We start from the raw sequence: 15622 nt of genomic DNA, 5'->3' as shown, positions 1-15622 counted from the left end.
TAAAAAGCTGGAGTCTGTTGGTTTATGTGGATAAAAGCAGTATCTGATGAGACTGGCATAAACTGTGACTGAATTTTGTGGATGAAGGCCCCTGTAAAAGGAGGTTTCTGGCAATGTATTCTTTTCTGTTATTCTGTCTGAATTTGAAATTTTGAGTTGGAACTAAAACATCTGTAGGGCTGAAACTTGAACTCGAAGAAGAAAAGTGGAGTTGTATAATGCAAACTTTTTAACCTGAAAAGTGGCTGTAAACTTCCTATTCACCAAATCCAGTCCAAAAAAAATAGTATTCCTTTTGTGACACTTCTTGCATTTTCTTTTTCCTGATATTTCTATAGTGTCACTTATTCAGTTCGCATTTATTTGGATTTACGTGTGCCATTGTAGTGTAATTATTACCTAGAACTTCTAATCCACGCTGTACCTTTCAATATATTTTATATAATTCAGTAGAACTTCAAATAGTAATGAGGATACAATTTGTCTTGCAGAGTATATAGCATTTGTGATAAATTGGCCAGAAAGTACAAAGCTTGACCCTGAAATTCTAAGTGATAGTCAGAAAAACTGTAAGCTAACCATAAACTGAGGAAGGTTGACCTGGAACTACTGCTTCCAGTAAATATAGATATATTGACTATATTAAAATTTCTGTACAACTTTTGTAGATAAACCATATATTTTGATTTGTTTGTGCTATAGGGCTAGGTTACTTGCTTCCAGGACTAGGAGGCAGACATGGACATGCAGAACCAGATACAGTAGCGTTCTTCAATATTGTAGATTTCTGGCAATTTAGGGTGTGTGGGTATGTTTTGACAAATGTGGAGTTGGGCATAGGCATTCAATATGGAAATGCCTTTATTCTGTGATTAAATGGAAAATCTGAAATTTACCAAAGAGAAATGTGAAATAATACTTTATACTGAAGTTTTAGATACAAGTATATTGAAGCTTAATTTATATTAGCTGTCATTCTTTTTTTCAGTGTTACTGTTGTAAGTATTCTTCAAAGGCTATATACTTTGTAAATGAGTACTTCATATAAACATTTTTGATGTGAGTATACTCATTTTTCTAGTATTTGATCTAAAACTTTCAAGACAGGAGAATGGAAACTTAGTATATTATTAGTCTTGCAAGTGATGCCTTTTCCTTCTATAAGTAAAGATAATGTCAATTACTGTTTACAGATGAAGCAATCTTCGATCAAATCTCAGTTTGCATGTACATATAAAAATGAATTGAGTGAGATAAAGGGTCATGGTTTCTTCAGCAGTAGCCAAATGTCAACCTGTGAACATCCTGCACCAAAGCAACATTTACAAGGTAAATATTTCACAGTTAGGCTGTAGTACAATTGAATAAGTGAATGTGATAACTAATATTTCAAGTGTTATCAGAGAAGGCTTTAGTAAAACTCAGGTATAAATATGTTTTCAAGAAAAAATTGACCTCTCATTATTTTGTATATTGTGTGATGCAAATGCCTTTATATTAAAATTGTAATGCTAATGTTTTAAAAATTTAAATATTTTTGAAACGTATGTATTAATGCTATCTTAAAGTAAAAAAAAATAAATTACACAATATAGTGTAAAATATACACTTTCTTATATTATGTAAACAAGCTAACTGAAATTTATATTTTTGCGATTAAGAAAAGACACATTTGGGTTACTCCACTAGAAGCAATATCATATATGTAATTTCTAGGCTCTTTAAGCATCTCTTCCGATATCTTAAGACTTTAAATCCACTTCCCTAATTCAGGTGCCATAACATATTTTTAGCAATATCATTTTAAAAAGTCAGTGTACTTAACACGTAGCAAATGTAACTGCAATGACCAGAATAGTTTTTTTTTGCTTTATAAAGCAATCATTTTGATTAAAAATCACTTGACAGTCCTCTGATAGAAAACATATGAATAATTCCAGGTAATATTTTTAATTTTTCACATATGTTTTTGATACTCTTATATGACAGAAGGTATGAATTCATGTCTTGACATACCAGTGCTTGGAACTATTTCTGAAAATGTTCATCAGAATAGAAATTATACAGAAATGGGAAAGCTGAGTTGTCGGCCAAGAAAAAAGAACTCCAGAAATGAACAGATGGATTTGAATAATGACAAAGTTATCTGTGATGAGGAAAGTGAACTATCTTTGCCAAAAAATGCTAAGAAACGTAAGACTTCAAACCATCCTCAGAAGAAATTGGACAGCAAAATTGATGGAAAAAGAAAGAACAACAAAACTGCAAGCAAGAATAAATTGATTGCTGGTCAGGCAAAATTAACTCAGTTTTTTCGACTGTAAGTTTTTATTTTGACATACATGGTCTGTTGACTCTTTCAGAAGTTGTAAAATTTTGCAAGTGAAGGGTGAAAATCATGAATTGCTTCCCCTTATACTCAAATAAGTGAAAATAGCTTGTGTGTAATATTAGACAAATATTTACAAGTCTGGATTATGCAGAAGTCTTTTATTTTTTTTGATTACAGTACAGCAGTAGTTACAACTATGTTCTCTTTTTGGTAATGAATTATGTTTCCCTCTACATTGTGATGTAAAAGTATTTTAGATACATGTGTATAGCGACACTAAAGCACAATAACTTTTAATCATGTTAAATTCATAATAAAGTGTTTAATCTTTCTCAAAGAAGGTGGTGTAGGTCAGTCATTTTCAGACTTGCCAACAAGGTCGATAGACTCTTCCCAGCATACACCTGAGCACTACAGGAAAAATGTGGAAGTTTAAAACATCAGAGAACTAGGAGTCTTTATGGCCTCTGAAAATATTGTTAATTTAACAAATGCCTTTCATACACCCAACCAAATACAACAGAAGTAAACTGGAAATGTGGGATTTAATCAGCCCTAACAAATCCCAAATATCCCATGGATTTTCTAAATGAGTTGTTATCAAATGGCGTCAGAGACATTGCACTATACTAGAAAAATAATATGTGTTAAAAAATGAAAATACACTTACTGTCAAAATCTCTCCTTCCTATAGGGAATTTAGCTGAATTTTCTTCATCTGCAGTCTCTCTTTCCTGTACTGATTCAATATTCTGAATTTCAGTGTCAGCTGGAAAAGCCATGGCTCCCTTCAGTGCAAGATAAGGTAGTTGCTTCCTGCCCACATTGATTGGCATAGCATGATTTAAGAAATCATCTCTGGAGCCTGTGCCCTGTTTTAAGAGAAAACAAGAGTAACAGTTTGTCTTGAAAAAGATATAATCAGTTGTGTTGACTTTTTAAATTATCAATACAAGTATTTTATCATTCAACATAATATCTAAAAGCAAGTAATGACCGGCATTACGTCTTTGGCTGAAATAGTTTTATGGAAAAGTATACTTTAACATAATGTCTGTCATATTTGGTGAAGTTGGAAACCTGTTGCTGCATATAATGAGATACTGAAACATATGCTTTTTACCCACTAGTTTTGACTGCGTATGTATCTGCTAAAATCTGGTTTTATTTTATTATTTTTTTTAATTCAACCGCCCAGGTTATGCATTTAAAAACTTGGAATTAAGTACTTGCAGTGTCTTGAGTGTATTATGCTTAGCTGTTGTTTTTTTCTTATATTCACCAGGTTATTGCTTTAAATTATTGTATTTGTCTTATAAAGGGCTATAAAGAGAATTTCTGTTTTACACTTAATAAAAAAATTTAAAACTGAAAACTCACAAAAAACTTTGGGTTTCTGTCATCCTCTTCATCCAAAAAGCTTTCTTCAGCCTTATAATGCTTCAGCAAAGGTATAGCTCCTCTCTTTCCAGCTCTATCTCCATTTTGAAGAGTTTTTCCTAGATTGAATGTGGTTAGCAACATATCTTCATCTTCAACCTTTTGCAGAGATTTTGAAACTGAGAGTAGAAAACCTTGAGAAAAAAGAGAGAGAGAGAGTATTAACATATACGATGAGATACACATTCTTAGTTACTTAATGCTTGCATAGAAGTTAAGCAGTTTTCAAGTTCTAAGAAAGCTTTTCAGCTGTAAATTAACATGTTCTCCATCTGTGCCCACTTTATATATTTTACAGAGTGAATGGAAACTACTTCAATTGCTGATGAGTTCTTTTAAATGAGTCATATTAAGGAGTAACCTTTTGTATAAACCTTCTAATCCCATCTATTGTTTAGAACTACTTAAACTTTTCTTTAGTATGGGTAATTTGTTTCTTTGTATGTTTTTAGAACAGCACAGATTAGCTCCGTAGAGGGATCAGGGTAGCAAAGTTCACAGAAAACACGGATGTCCACTTGTAGTGTTTATAAAGCTTTACATCCATTTATGGCAATTTGAGAAAAGGAGCTAATTTACATAAGTAAGCAGGACTGTTGTAAAGGTGTGATTTATCATAGTTTTTGATCAAAAGTGATCTATTAAAGAGTTGGAAAACTTCAAATTTAACAATAACTTGGACTACTACTGTGTTGGAGCTGAAGTCATTAATTTGTCCATTATGTTTCATTATTCAAAGGGCTCATGTTAGAAATCTTCTTTAATACCTGAGTAATTGTCTGCATTTTCTTTCCAAAAATGGACATTTACCACCTACAAATATAGTCAGATACGCTTGCTAGAAAAGTAGAAAGAAGCTTCATTTTTAAATTTAAAAAGTCTTTGAAGTATATCTATTATTCTGTAGAAAGAAATGCAGGATTTTCTGTATAACATTTTTTGCTTCATCTGGAAAGCAAATGGGGCCAGCTCAAATTTAGCTAATCTCTTTATGTCAATGATTCAAGCTGCCTATTCATTGACTGTGTGCCTCTGAGTTTGTTCTCATCCCTTAAATTTGTGTTTATTTTAACCTTTAGGGTACTGCATAGAACCTGCTATTCAAGGCAAACCACTAGGAAGTTGACCAACAAACTGAGCAGAAGGGGCACCATTTCCCCCTTGTTTTCATCCCTCACTCTCTGTTTTGCTTTTCATGCCTTTTCTCTGAACTGTCATACATTAGCAACATTTTTGTTTTATTAGCAAAAGTGATTTCTTGCACTGCTTCTCTTTTTTGTTGTTCTTGTTTTCTGATGGTCTTCTATCAGAAGTATCTACCAGTGATGTGGAGTGAAAGACAAAGTAAGACTGACCAGCCTACAACACATCAGTGGTAGCTGCAAACAAGTATACATTATGTCCTTATACAAACATGAAAAATGAAACCTTCCGTTTATATGTCTGAGTGCCAGTCCACATATTTAGTTTCAGGCATGCTTTAAAACTACAACTGTCTCTTCTTACTCTTATTAAGAACGTCCCAGCGAAGTTGTTGAAGTACAGCTTGGGTGAGCAGACAGTGAAGTGGTTCTAAAACTAAGTGAATGGCTGAACCCAGAGGGTAGGTGTCAGTGGTGCAAAATGTAGCTGGAGTCCAGTAACAAGTGGAGTACCCCAGGAATGAATACTGGGTCCAGTCCTGTTTAACATCTTCATTAACAATGTGAACAATGGGTTAGAGTGCAGCCCCTCAGTAAATCTGCAGATAACACGAAAGAGAGTGGCTGACTCACCAGAGGAGCTGTGCAGCCAACCAGAGCGGCCTTGACAGGCTGGACAGGTGGGCTAACCAGAATCTCATGAAGTTCAACAAGGAGAAGTACAGAGTCCTGCACCTGGGGAGGAACAATCCCAGGCACTAGAACATGCTGGGGGCCACCCAGCTGGAGAGCAGTTCTGCAGAACAGGACTTAGGAGTCCTAGTGGACACTGTTGAACATAAGTCAGCAGTGTGCCCTTGCTGACAAGAAGGCTAAGGGTATTCTTGACTGCATTAGGCAAAGGAGTGGCAGCAGGTCAAGAGGTGATCCTTCCCCTCTGCTCAGAATTGGTGAGGCTGCACCTGGAGCACTGTGTCCCATTCTGGGCCACCCAGTACAAGAGACTTGGACGCAGATGGAAAGAGTCCAGTGGAGGTCCAGTAAAATGACTAAGGGATGGGAGCATATCTCTTAAGAGGAAAAGCTGAGAGAAATGTGACTCTTCAGCTTGGAGAAAAGGAGGCGTAGAGGGGAGGTCTCACCAACGTGTACAAATACTTGAAGGGAAGGTGCATAGAGGATGGAGTCAGACTTTTTTCAGTTGCCAGGATGAGGCAATGGGCACAAACTAGAACACAGGAGGCTCTGTCTGAACATCAGGAAGCACTTTACTGTGCAGATAAAGAACTTCTTTGCTGTGCAGGTGAGAGAGCACTGGCCCAGCTTGCCCAGGGAGGTTGTGGAGTCTCCCTCCTTGGAGATCTTCAAAAGCCATCCGAACCTGGTCCAGGGCCACCTACTCTAGGTGGCCCTGTGTGAGCCAGATGACGATGACCAGACGTCCTGGCCAACCTCAGCCATTCTGTGATTACCCTTAGGTAAATGTACATCTTAATGCCTGAAAACATAATCTTCATGCAGCTTTTTCCCACTGTTGCAAGAAATAACAAGGGAGTATAGAATAGAAAGAACTGTGTGAGTAGATAGAAAATAAATGAGTGAATTAAGCAATAGTGCCTTTTAAACAAAAAGGTAATTACCATCTAATTACGGAATACCTATGGTCTGGAGACTGGCTAGCTAGCATCTAGCCTGACACATTTTTGCAAGATTTGTGTACGCAAAGGCATCAGAGGCCTGGAATTTCTCCCATACTCATGCATGAATAATTTTCATGCATGAGCTTTTGAGCCTAATGCTTAGTATTAACTGTTGAGCAATAAATAAAACAGGTATATCTGATATAAAGCCAGATTTTTTTTTAACAGTATCAGAATTGAAAAACTTTACTATGCAAGAAAGTTTTTAAACAAGCTTAAAAAATCATTTTACTGAATTTTAGAATAGCACAAAAATACAAGGACACCTTTGTTCATTATGCTACAGTGCTTACTCAAATTCTCTAAATCTCTAGACAATAAAAATGCAAAGAAAACTCTCTCACAAAAATAGTTATTTTAATATTTTTTCAGTCTTATTTGAGGAGCACCTCACTTTGGCCTAACAAATGGGCAACAGCTGGGGAATGCGCCATTGCATTTTATTACCTCACACAGTCAATAAGCCAGACCTAAGGGGGCATGAAGCTTCTTCAGCATTTTCGTATTTAGGAACACAATACATATACAAATGCCTACTAATTTTTAGGCACATTTATTTAAGAAGTAATTGGACTCTGAATGGTTTTGATTATAATGAGAGGTGTATTCATCATTGAGTCCTTTCTTAGGTTTCTTTGTACCTAATAAATTGGTGTAGCCTCTTGGGAAAAATTTGCCCATATGCTGTTTAACATTAATTGAACTGTTCTTTTCTCTGTTTAAAAACAGACAACCAAAAACTATTCCTCATCTTCCCCCAGCTAAGTTTCTTGTTCTGAAAGACCTTCTTCAAAACAGTTCATTGTTGATATGACGATATGTGTAACTGTTAAGGGACTTTCAATCAATCAGAAAAGTGGAAGGAAGAGATATTCCTCAAGTAGTATTGACTATTGGCTTCTTACTGCAGCAAAAAGCAAAAAGGAGTCATGATTGTGAGCATGCTGCATAAAAGCTACAGCACTAGTCAAATGTTGAATGGCAGAATTATAAATATTGGCTTGTTGATTACAGCAAATTTGAATAAGGTGGCTTTTTCTTTTTTTTTTTTTTTCATATTTTTTCTTTTATTCCTCCTGCTATTAGATTCAACATAAATCTGTAAGCATAGAAGCTTTTTGGTCTCATAACACAAGGAGCAACTTTGGACTTCAGAGTATAAAGGAAATACTTACATCCTTTTCTTAGTTTTATTAACCTCAGTCTGCCTTGAGATTAGTTTGCTATGTCTGCCAGGATGCCTGGTGTTTTGCAAGTCTTTTTAGACTATTTGGTTCTCTTCAGTCAACTGTACCTCATCAAGCAAACTGTAGTTTATATAGCCATCTTTGCACTTACGTTCTTATTCTGTAAAAAAAGTTTGAATTAGTCTGTTTTGATATACAAACCTGTATTTCTGAGAAAAGTCCCTACAGCACAAAATTATTGTGGGTGAGACACAGTTAATTTGTCTGAAACCAACCAACAGCAGGAGCTCCCTTATAAGCATAATAAAAGAGGCTGAGGAAGACTGCAGTCCCTTTTCTTTGCAGGGAGATGAGTAAATTTCAGCTAAGTAAAAACAGAAAAAAGCAGGAGGTGCAACTGAAATTCTGAACTGCCTTTGACTTCGTCATGTCTGGGAGAAGCCATGAGCCTGGCTATCTTGTGCAAGTCTACTAGAATTCCTGCAGTTTCTACTCTTCACCATTAACATTCATACAGTTTTGACAATGCTGAAATGCGTCACTTGTTTTGGATAACTAGCACTGAGACAGGAGAATTTCTTTAGAAGATTTGCCTCTTAAAAGTGCTGGACCAGTGCTCCTGGAACCATTAGTGGATCAAGCCCTGTAAAGGGCAGTGAGTACTGTTGCTCATATACAATGATCCTACGACTGACCATGGCTTGGATTTGAGAGCAGGAACACTTCCTCTACTTCCAAATTCATATGAAAGAAATTTGGTTAAGGTAAAAGAATTTTATTACCAGTATTGTCACAGGTCTTTTACTTGTCCATAAATTCTACTGAAGGTGTATTTATGTTCCATGCGCGCAACTACAAATTCTTTTAGTGAGCTGAATCCTCAGAGTCTGTTTGCATTGAGATGATATACTGCTCACATGGGGCTGTAAGATGAATGAACCCAACTCTGACACAAGTGCTTTTCACAGACCAGGTTTATAGTAAATCAACACTTTGTTAAAAAAAATAATCAAAACACTTGGCTCTTCGTTACCTGAATTTTTTATCAATAATATTAATTTGTGTTCTCTTTTACATTCCATTCCCGTTTAAAAATAATTTCATTTTCCTCTGTTTTTTTTTTCTTTTTTTTTTTTCACCTACTAGTATTTTGTTATTATGGCAGAGTATAGGCCTCAGGTTTTAACAATCTTGTTTCTTGTGAAACAATAACATTGCATTGTGTGTCCACAAAGTATTTTTACAGTGCTTTGGACACGAGGTACATTCTTGAGATATGCTATTCTGTAAGTAATTCCTGAAATGAACACAAAGGTCAGAAGTGTTTACAAGAAGCTGTGATGCCTAAAGAGAGCACAGAAATATTCTTATAAACTTTTCATATGTTAGGCTGAGTCACATACTTAAGGCATGGTTCTGGGTTTCTCCTGCTGGGTCTTTTGGTTTTGTTATTGTGAATTGAAATTCAATACCCACACAGAATCTACCTGGTATTTTTTCTGCTGTTCCCCATTCCGGTTGTTCATACTAACTATTCTGCTGTTTATTCCTGCCATTCACGTGCTACTAGCACATGGTGTCCAGAACCTTACAATATTTGTGATATCTTCATTACAGCTGTAGGTCATTATTCTAGTGCTTATGATTGTTATCCAATATCTAGGATTGGCATTATGTTTTAGTGATTACTGTATCCTTGCAAGACTTTCTCTTGAATATTATCTATATCAGCAATCTAGCCAAATTGTACCTGTTTATCTCAATTACAGTCAGGTCTTTTTCATCCCAAACATATGAACTTTGTATATGATGAAACATGACTCACAGGCTCTGAGAAAGAGGAGTTGCAGGCTGTTAATCATACAGGTTCTACATTGCATTACCTTTGTCTTCAGATGAGACTGTGCTACCACTGATATTCAAAAGTACAGCCAGATACTTATAAAAGTTTTCAAGAGTTACTGCACAGAATGGCAGTCACACTGGAGATTCCAATGGAAGCTGTCCAGGAGAAATCACATAAGTTTCTGGACATAGTATGCATCTCTATGCCAGCATGCCTTGTAATTCCCATAAATGAGGGCCTTGTGGAGTCAGCCAAATTACTCTGGCAGATGTCTGCATCCTTAATATTGACAATCCAGATGGGTGGATTATTGTTATCCTGTGTTTTCAGCAAGCTTTGAACAAGTTTATAAACAGTGGTGCTGGGATTGTTATGTGCAGGAGCAGTCCATTGGACGGGTGAACATTGTGGTCTACAAAGATCAATGCCACAAGATAAAAAAAATTACACAAAACTTTAGTTCAATAGAAGCAAAAACAATCTACTTTTAAATTGTCTTATTCTAGTTATGAATGAGTGTTGTTTTAATCAGGGATGTTTTTATGGAACTTAGAATTCTTGTTCTGAAAAAAATATCAAAAAATGATTTGCAATAATAAAGAATTGTGAAAGATTTGCCTTAGCAAGAGTTACATTTTGTAAGGTCTGGTTCATTTCTTGGCAAGAAATAAAAATGGTTAGCCTAGTATATCCCTGTGTTTAGCATTTCTTTGAACACCAAGAGTCATTTTGCCCAAAGGCAAGAAACATCAGTTGTCTTCTTTGGGAAATGTACTGCTGCACTTACCTTTGCCAGACATTATTGTTTCAATTTGGTCATTTATTTAGATGCCAAATTTTGAATAAAAGTACTGTTTGCAGCTCATACTACTCTGTCTCACCATTTTGGGAGATGCAGTCTGCCATTCACAGTTGAATCCTCATTGATTCATATTCAAAGAATAATTACCTGCTGACAGTATATCTGGTTCTCTGATATGTTATCAGCATACATCCCATAACCTACTCTTTTTTTTTTTTTTTTTTCTGTCACTGCCTGCTGTAGACATTGAATTGTAAGTGACATTGAAAGGAGCAATGGTTCACTGCCCTTTTTGCTGTACATGTGTGTGTGAGGCAGATGAGTACACAGGGTACGAGGTTTTTTTTTTTTTTTTTTTTTAAGTGGAAGTGGTACATATACACAAAGAGTAGAACCAATGTAGGTTACAGCCTTATCTGTGTGACTCATTAATGCTTTGTCTGTACAGAATGTACATTCTCATTGGATGTATAACAATTTGCCAGTGTTGTTCTATTTGAGATCTGAACTCAATGATAGATTTTGCTCCACAGTCTGTTGAATCTTTGTTTACTGTATTGCACTTTAAACCAGCTTGTCATTCAAAATAACCTGCCTATTGCAAAAAATTATATATATGTACATATATAAAAATTTATACATTCAAAATTCAGCAGTCTTAATATTAAATAGAAATAGTACAAGTTTATAATCTCATCTAGATGTCTGAGAAATGTTTTTCTTGATAAAAATGGAAGACAGAGATTACTTTTACTCCTTTCTTACCTCTTCTAGGTTTTTGAGAAATATTTTTCCTGGCCAAAATGCAAGGTGAAGATTACTTTTACCCGTTGCTTACTCACAAACCTAATTCCAAATTTTTGGAAACTAGCATTTGAATATCAGAAATGATATCAAATGATATCAAATGATAATCATCATTTCAACCACCTCTAAAATAGCTCTCTGTTAGCTATGTTATTTATTTTTATGCAAATCAGACTCCAGCAGCGCTTAGTTGACTTAGAGAAGTGAACACATGGCAGAACTATGTAGGAAAAGAGTTGAAAGTATGTTTTAATAAATGGGGCTTACTCTCATTTAAACTTTTACGTGGAATCTGTTGTTCTTCAGTAGTTTCTCTTATCCTACTCCCTCTCTACTTTCTGTTGAGAATGTGAACGCAAGAATGGAATATAGCTACAGGAAATACCTTTGACAGTCAGCGTAGAACAAATGGTTGTTTCTTCTTCTTCAGTGTCTCACAAATATGTAAAGTAAAGCAAGACCTGGTAAGAAAGGCTTCAGGAAACTAACTCTTTGGTCTAAATTTCTCTGAACTTTTCAAAGAATGAGATTGAGAGTTTTCTCCACATCCTGCCTTTTATGCATAAAGGAAGACTCATTCTTCTAGCCTTATCAGAATTACTATGAATGCTAACAGTGATGGCATTAATAAGTTCAGCAGCAGCCTGATAAACAAGCAGGATTAGACCAGCAGTTCTGTTGTTCCATTAATAATGTTACAAGAGAAGGGAAATCCATTACATTTGAAAATTTACGTGTAAATGCAGCTTTTAAAGGAATGTGTTTCATTTCTTGAACATGTTCTTTGACATGCTATATTCTATTACATAGTTTTTCATGTGTCAATAATTTTTTCTTGAACTTTTTCTGTTCACCTACACTTGACTGAGCCAGTCATGAATTTGGAGACCATCATCTCAATTATTTTTTAAGATAGTATAGTAATGTCATTTTATATAGAATGGAACACTTATCATTTTGAATAATCTGCAATATATATTTGATAATAAAGTAGATAAACTGGAAATTATTTTTGCTTCTGAATTACTACATACACATAACAGTGCTGTTAGAAAGTGTTACAGTCTTGAACTTCTAATAATTTAACAGAGTTCATGCTTAGAAGTTACTGTTTAATGAAAATTTAACCATTGGATATTTTTCTGAACTGCTAAGGTTGGATTCAGCTCAACTGGAAGCTGATTTGCAGTTTCTAAGATATGACTCACATACAGTCATGAGCAAGAATTGGTTGCCACTGCCTGTTGATTCAAAGATGCCATCTGTAATTGCAAACATTAATTTTAAATAAACATGATAGGCAGTTCCTGGCAGTCAGGTTTTAAGAACAGTCAGGTTTTAAGATAGGATTATGCTGTCAATTCTGTACACTTCTGCCAACTGGAAGGGCAGTACAGCAGTGCAGAAGCAGTCAGGAAGACATTTGGAGTGCATTAAAAATGATTTCTTAACATAGGTGACTGAGAAATGATGAAGGGTAGCATTGTGGTGGACATAACACCAATATTGTGGAACTGGATTTGAAGGTTTGAGTGGCCTTGGCAGCAGTGACCATGGAATGGTGGAGTACAAGATCCTGAAGACTGCAGGGCAAATAGGATCACAGCTTTTAATTTCAGAACAGCAGATGGGCTTGTTTAAGGTTCTGCTTGGAAGAAACCCATGGAATGAGGTCATGGAGAGACGAGAGGTCTAGGAGAGCTGGGCTACCTCCTCTAAGCTCAGGAGCACTTCATCAGAATGTGCAGAGAAAGTCAAGAGAAGATGGCAGGAGATTTGCATTGATCAACAAGGAGCTCCTGATACAACTTGAACATGAGTAAAATGGAAGAAGATCTGGGTGATCTGGGAGCGCTATAGAGATACTGTCTGAGCATATACAGCTGGGTTAGAAAAGGCAAAGTCCAAATGGAGTTGAATCTGGTGCGGGGTCTGAAGGGCAAAGATGTGTTTTATAAACTTATTAGCAGCAAAAGGAAGACTTTGGAAGAAGGAAAAGGATCTAGGGTACTATAAGTATTATAGTACCCTATGCTATAGGGTATTATACATAATCACTCATTGAAAACTTGTCCTGTTAACAAATGCCTCTTTACATGAGTAGGTCAATGAACCTAGAGATGAGAGTGCGACTGGAGCTCCATATTTGATCTTTTATGTAACCAAGTATCTTTAGTGTGAAAAGAAGCTTTGTTTTCTAAATTGTAAGGTGACGGAGCAGCTCATTCTCCAAACCATTTCCGAATATACTGAGAACAAGAAAATGGCTCACTTCTTGACCATTAGCAAAAGCATTTTTTTATTTAGCAGCTTTGCAGAAAAGCCTCTGCAACCCTGGTGGGTTGACTATAATAATGACTATAAGCAGGAATATGACCTTGTAAGAAAAAACAGCAATATCCCAGGCTGCATTAGGTAAAGCATTGTCCACAGGTCAAGGAAGCGAATCTTCCCTTTTCAGCAATTATGAGGCTACATCTAGAGTAGCGTATTGTATGAAGTTCCAGACTCTCCAGTACACGAACATACTGGAGCAAGTCCAGCAATGAGCCACAAGTATGCCTTAACGATTGGAGCATCTAACGAACAGGGAGAGGCTGAGATTGCTTGGGCTGTTTAGCCTTGTAAAGAGAACGTTAAAGAGGGATCTTATCGATGTGTATACATACAAGATAGAAGGTAGTAAGGAACACAGAGACAGACTCTTTTTAGTGGTATCCAGCAAAAGGAAAAGAGTCAAGGGACACAATATGATACATAAGAAATTCCACTTAAACATAAGAAATGAAATATCATGAAAGGGTGGTGATTATATAATGGAATCTGCTGCCCAAAAAGATTGTAGATTCTCCATTCTTGGAGGTACTCAAACCTGACAGAACAAGACCCTGAACAACATGCTGTAGTTGACCCTGCTTAGAGCAGGAGCTGGACTAAAAGATCTGCTGAGGTCCCATCCAACCTAAGCTATTCTGTGATTTATAATTCTGAATTCATTTTTACATCTCAGTGTAATTTTATGGTTCCTAAATTAAGTATAAAATTATCTTAACTTTCTTTTAATTCATAGATCCTACTCCAGCAGATGTATATTTAACTTGAATTGTCTATCTGATTTATTAGTTCACCTACCAAAGAATCTGGAATAATCAATAAAAATGCTTTCTCCAGGAAGCAATGAGTGGAAACGAGTTTAATAACATGACCTGTAAGTGATCAGAGAGAGATGGTTTTCTTTCTGATCTTTTCTAATGAATTTTTTTCTTGTTCATTTCCTTAATGAAGAAATCTCTGAATTTAACACTTAGCATAAGTATTTTTAACCTGAAGTGATGAACTTGTTCTTTCTGTCTTGCAAGTCAAAAATATCTGCCATGCAACATCACTGTTTCTTGCACAAAAAACTTTTAATTGTTAACAACTTTTCTAAACACTGGCATTTGTGATGTCTGTTTCATACACAGTTCTTATGACTTTTAATTCTAAAATGTAATTAATGTATTTTACATTGATGTACTTAATAAAGTCATAGACCATTTCACAAAATATGCTACTGGACTTTCAAATGTGGAAACTTTATGTTCATTGGTGGTAAGTAATGGAGAGCCACATACACAGCTACAAATATGTAATGGTGAGTCAAAATATTCGTTGGTGGGAAGTGATGGAGAGCCATTTTTTTGTTCATATTTAATGAATGTGCATAGGGTCATTAAGCAGTAAGAGAAACAGAAGTCAGAGAAAATACAGAAAATACAGAAAAGTCAACCTATGTGGAATAGTTCCACAGTTCTTGGCAATTTGGTACAAAGAATAGGACCTACTTGACTTCTGAATCTGACCTAATTTCTGATTTATGCATAATATGTAACATTGGCTGAAAATGGAACATGTATGTTAGAGAAATCATGGATTAATATTTGAAGAACTATATGGTAAGATACAAAGATGTCTGGGGTAGATGCCAAGCTGTCCATTTGCTTCCTCAAATATATAAGTTCAAAGAAAAAAATGTTTCTTACAATTACAATATTTTCATAGTCTTTCTATAGTCTAGGTGTTTAAGAGCACTAGCATACTGGGCCCTATTTGTCACTCTCATTGCAGCATCATTTCTGATTACGTAATCTCTTGAATATTTTTGTAGATGAAGTCATAGATAATCTTAAAACCCAACAGTGTTTTGGTGTTAGAAAAATGTATCAATTGCAATCATCTGGATTTTTTCCTGTTGTTGAATTTTCTTTCATAAACAGACAAACATTTCTAGAATGGTAAGGAAATTGTTTATCATCAGCATACTAAAATGGGTACAAAAGCTAAATAGTTACATATGACATTGATTATATTAAACAAGATTGTCCCT

The 15622-nt window shown here is 35.5% G+C and overlaps 2 protein-coding genes across 6 annotated transcripts in view; one reads left to right on the top strand and one right to left on the bottom strand.

The window, feature by feature from the left end:
* The window catches only part of PARPBP (PARP1 binding protein), a 53612-nt gene extending 50408 nt beyond the window's left edge, over positions 1-3204 (top strand). For 3 of the 5 annotated variants that reach the window (XM_080558569.1, XM_080558571.1, XM_080558572.1), the window contains 2 exons: positions 1194-1329; positions 1990-2667. In XM_080558569.1, coding sequence (XP_080414695.1) covers positions 1194-1329; positions 1990-2324 — 471 coding nt within the window. In that variant the 3' untranslated portion in view covers positions 2325-2667. Of the gene's footprint in view, positions 1-1193; positions 1330-1989; positions 2668-3095 lie in introns of those variants that run through there. The other 2 variants (XM_080558573.1, XM_080558570.1) reach the window with 2 other exon arrangements.
* Positions 2821-11094, bottom strand: PMCH (pro-melanin concentrating hormone). The gene is made up of 2 exons (XM_080559210.1): positions 3713-11094; positions 2821-3204 (listed from the first exon to the last, which is right to left on the bottom strand). The coding sequence occupies exons 1-2, from the start codon at positions 3956-3958 to the stop codon at positions 2980-2982; spliced, it is 471 nt and encodes a 156-aa protein (XP_080415336.1). The 5' UTR covers positions 3959-11094; the 3' UTR covers positions 2821-2979.
* Positions 11095-15622: the final 4528 nt, after the last annotated feature.

This window comes from Anser brachyrhynchus (genome assembly GCF_964034855.1).
Source record: "Anser brachyrhynchus genome assembly, chromosome: 1".
Taxonomy (NCBI): Eukaryota; Metazoa; Chordata; class Aves; order Anseriformes; family Anatidae; genus Anser; species Anser brachyrhynchus.
Note: the sequence above shows the minus strand (reverse complement) of the source record. Positions and strands in the feature narration are given on the sequence as shown.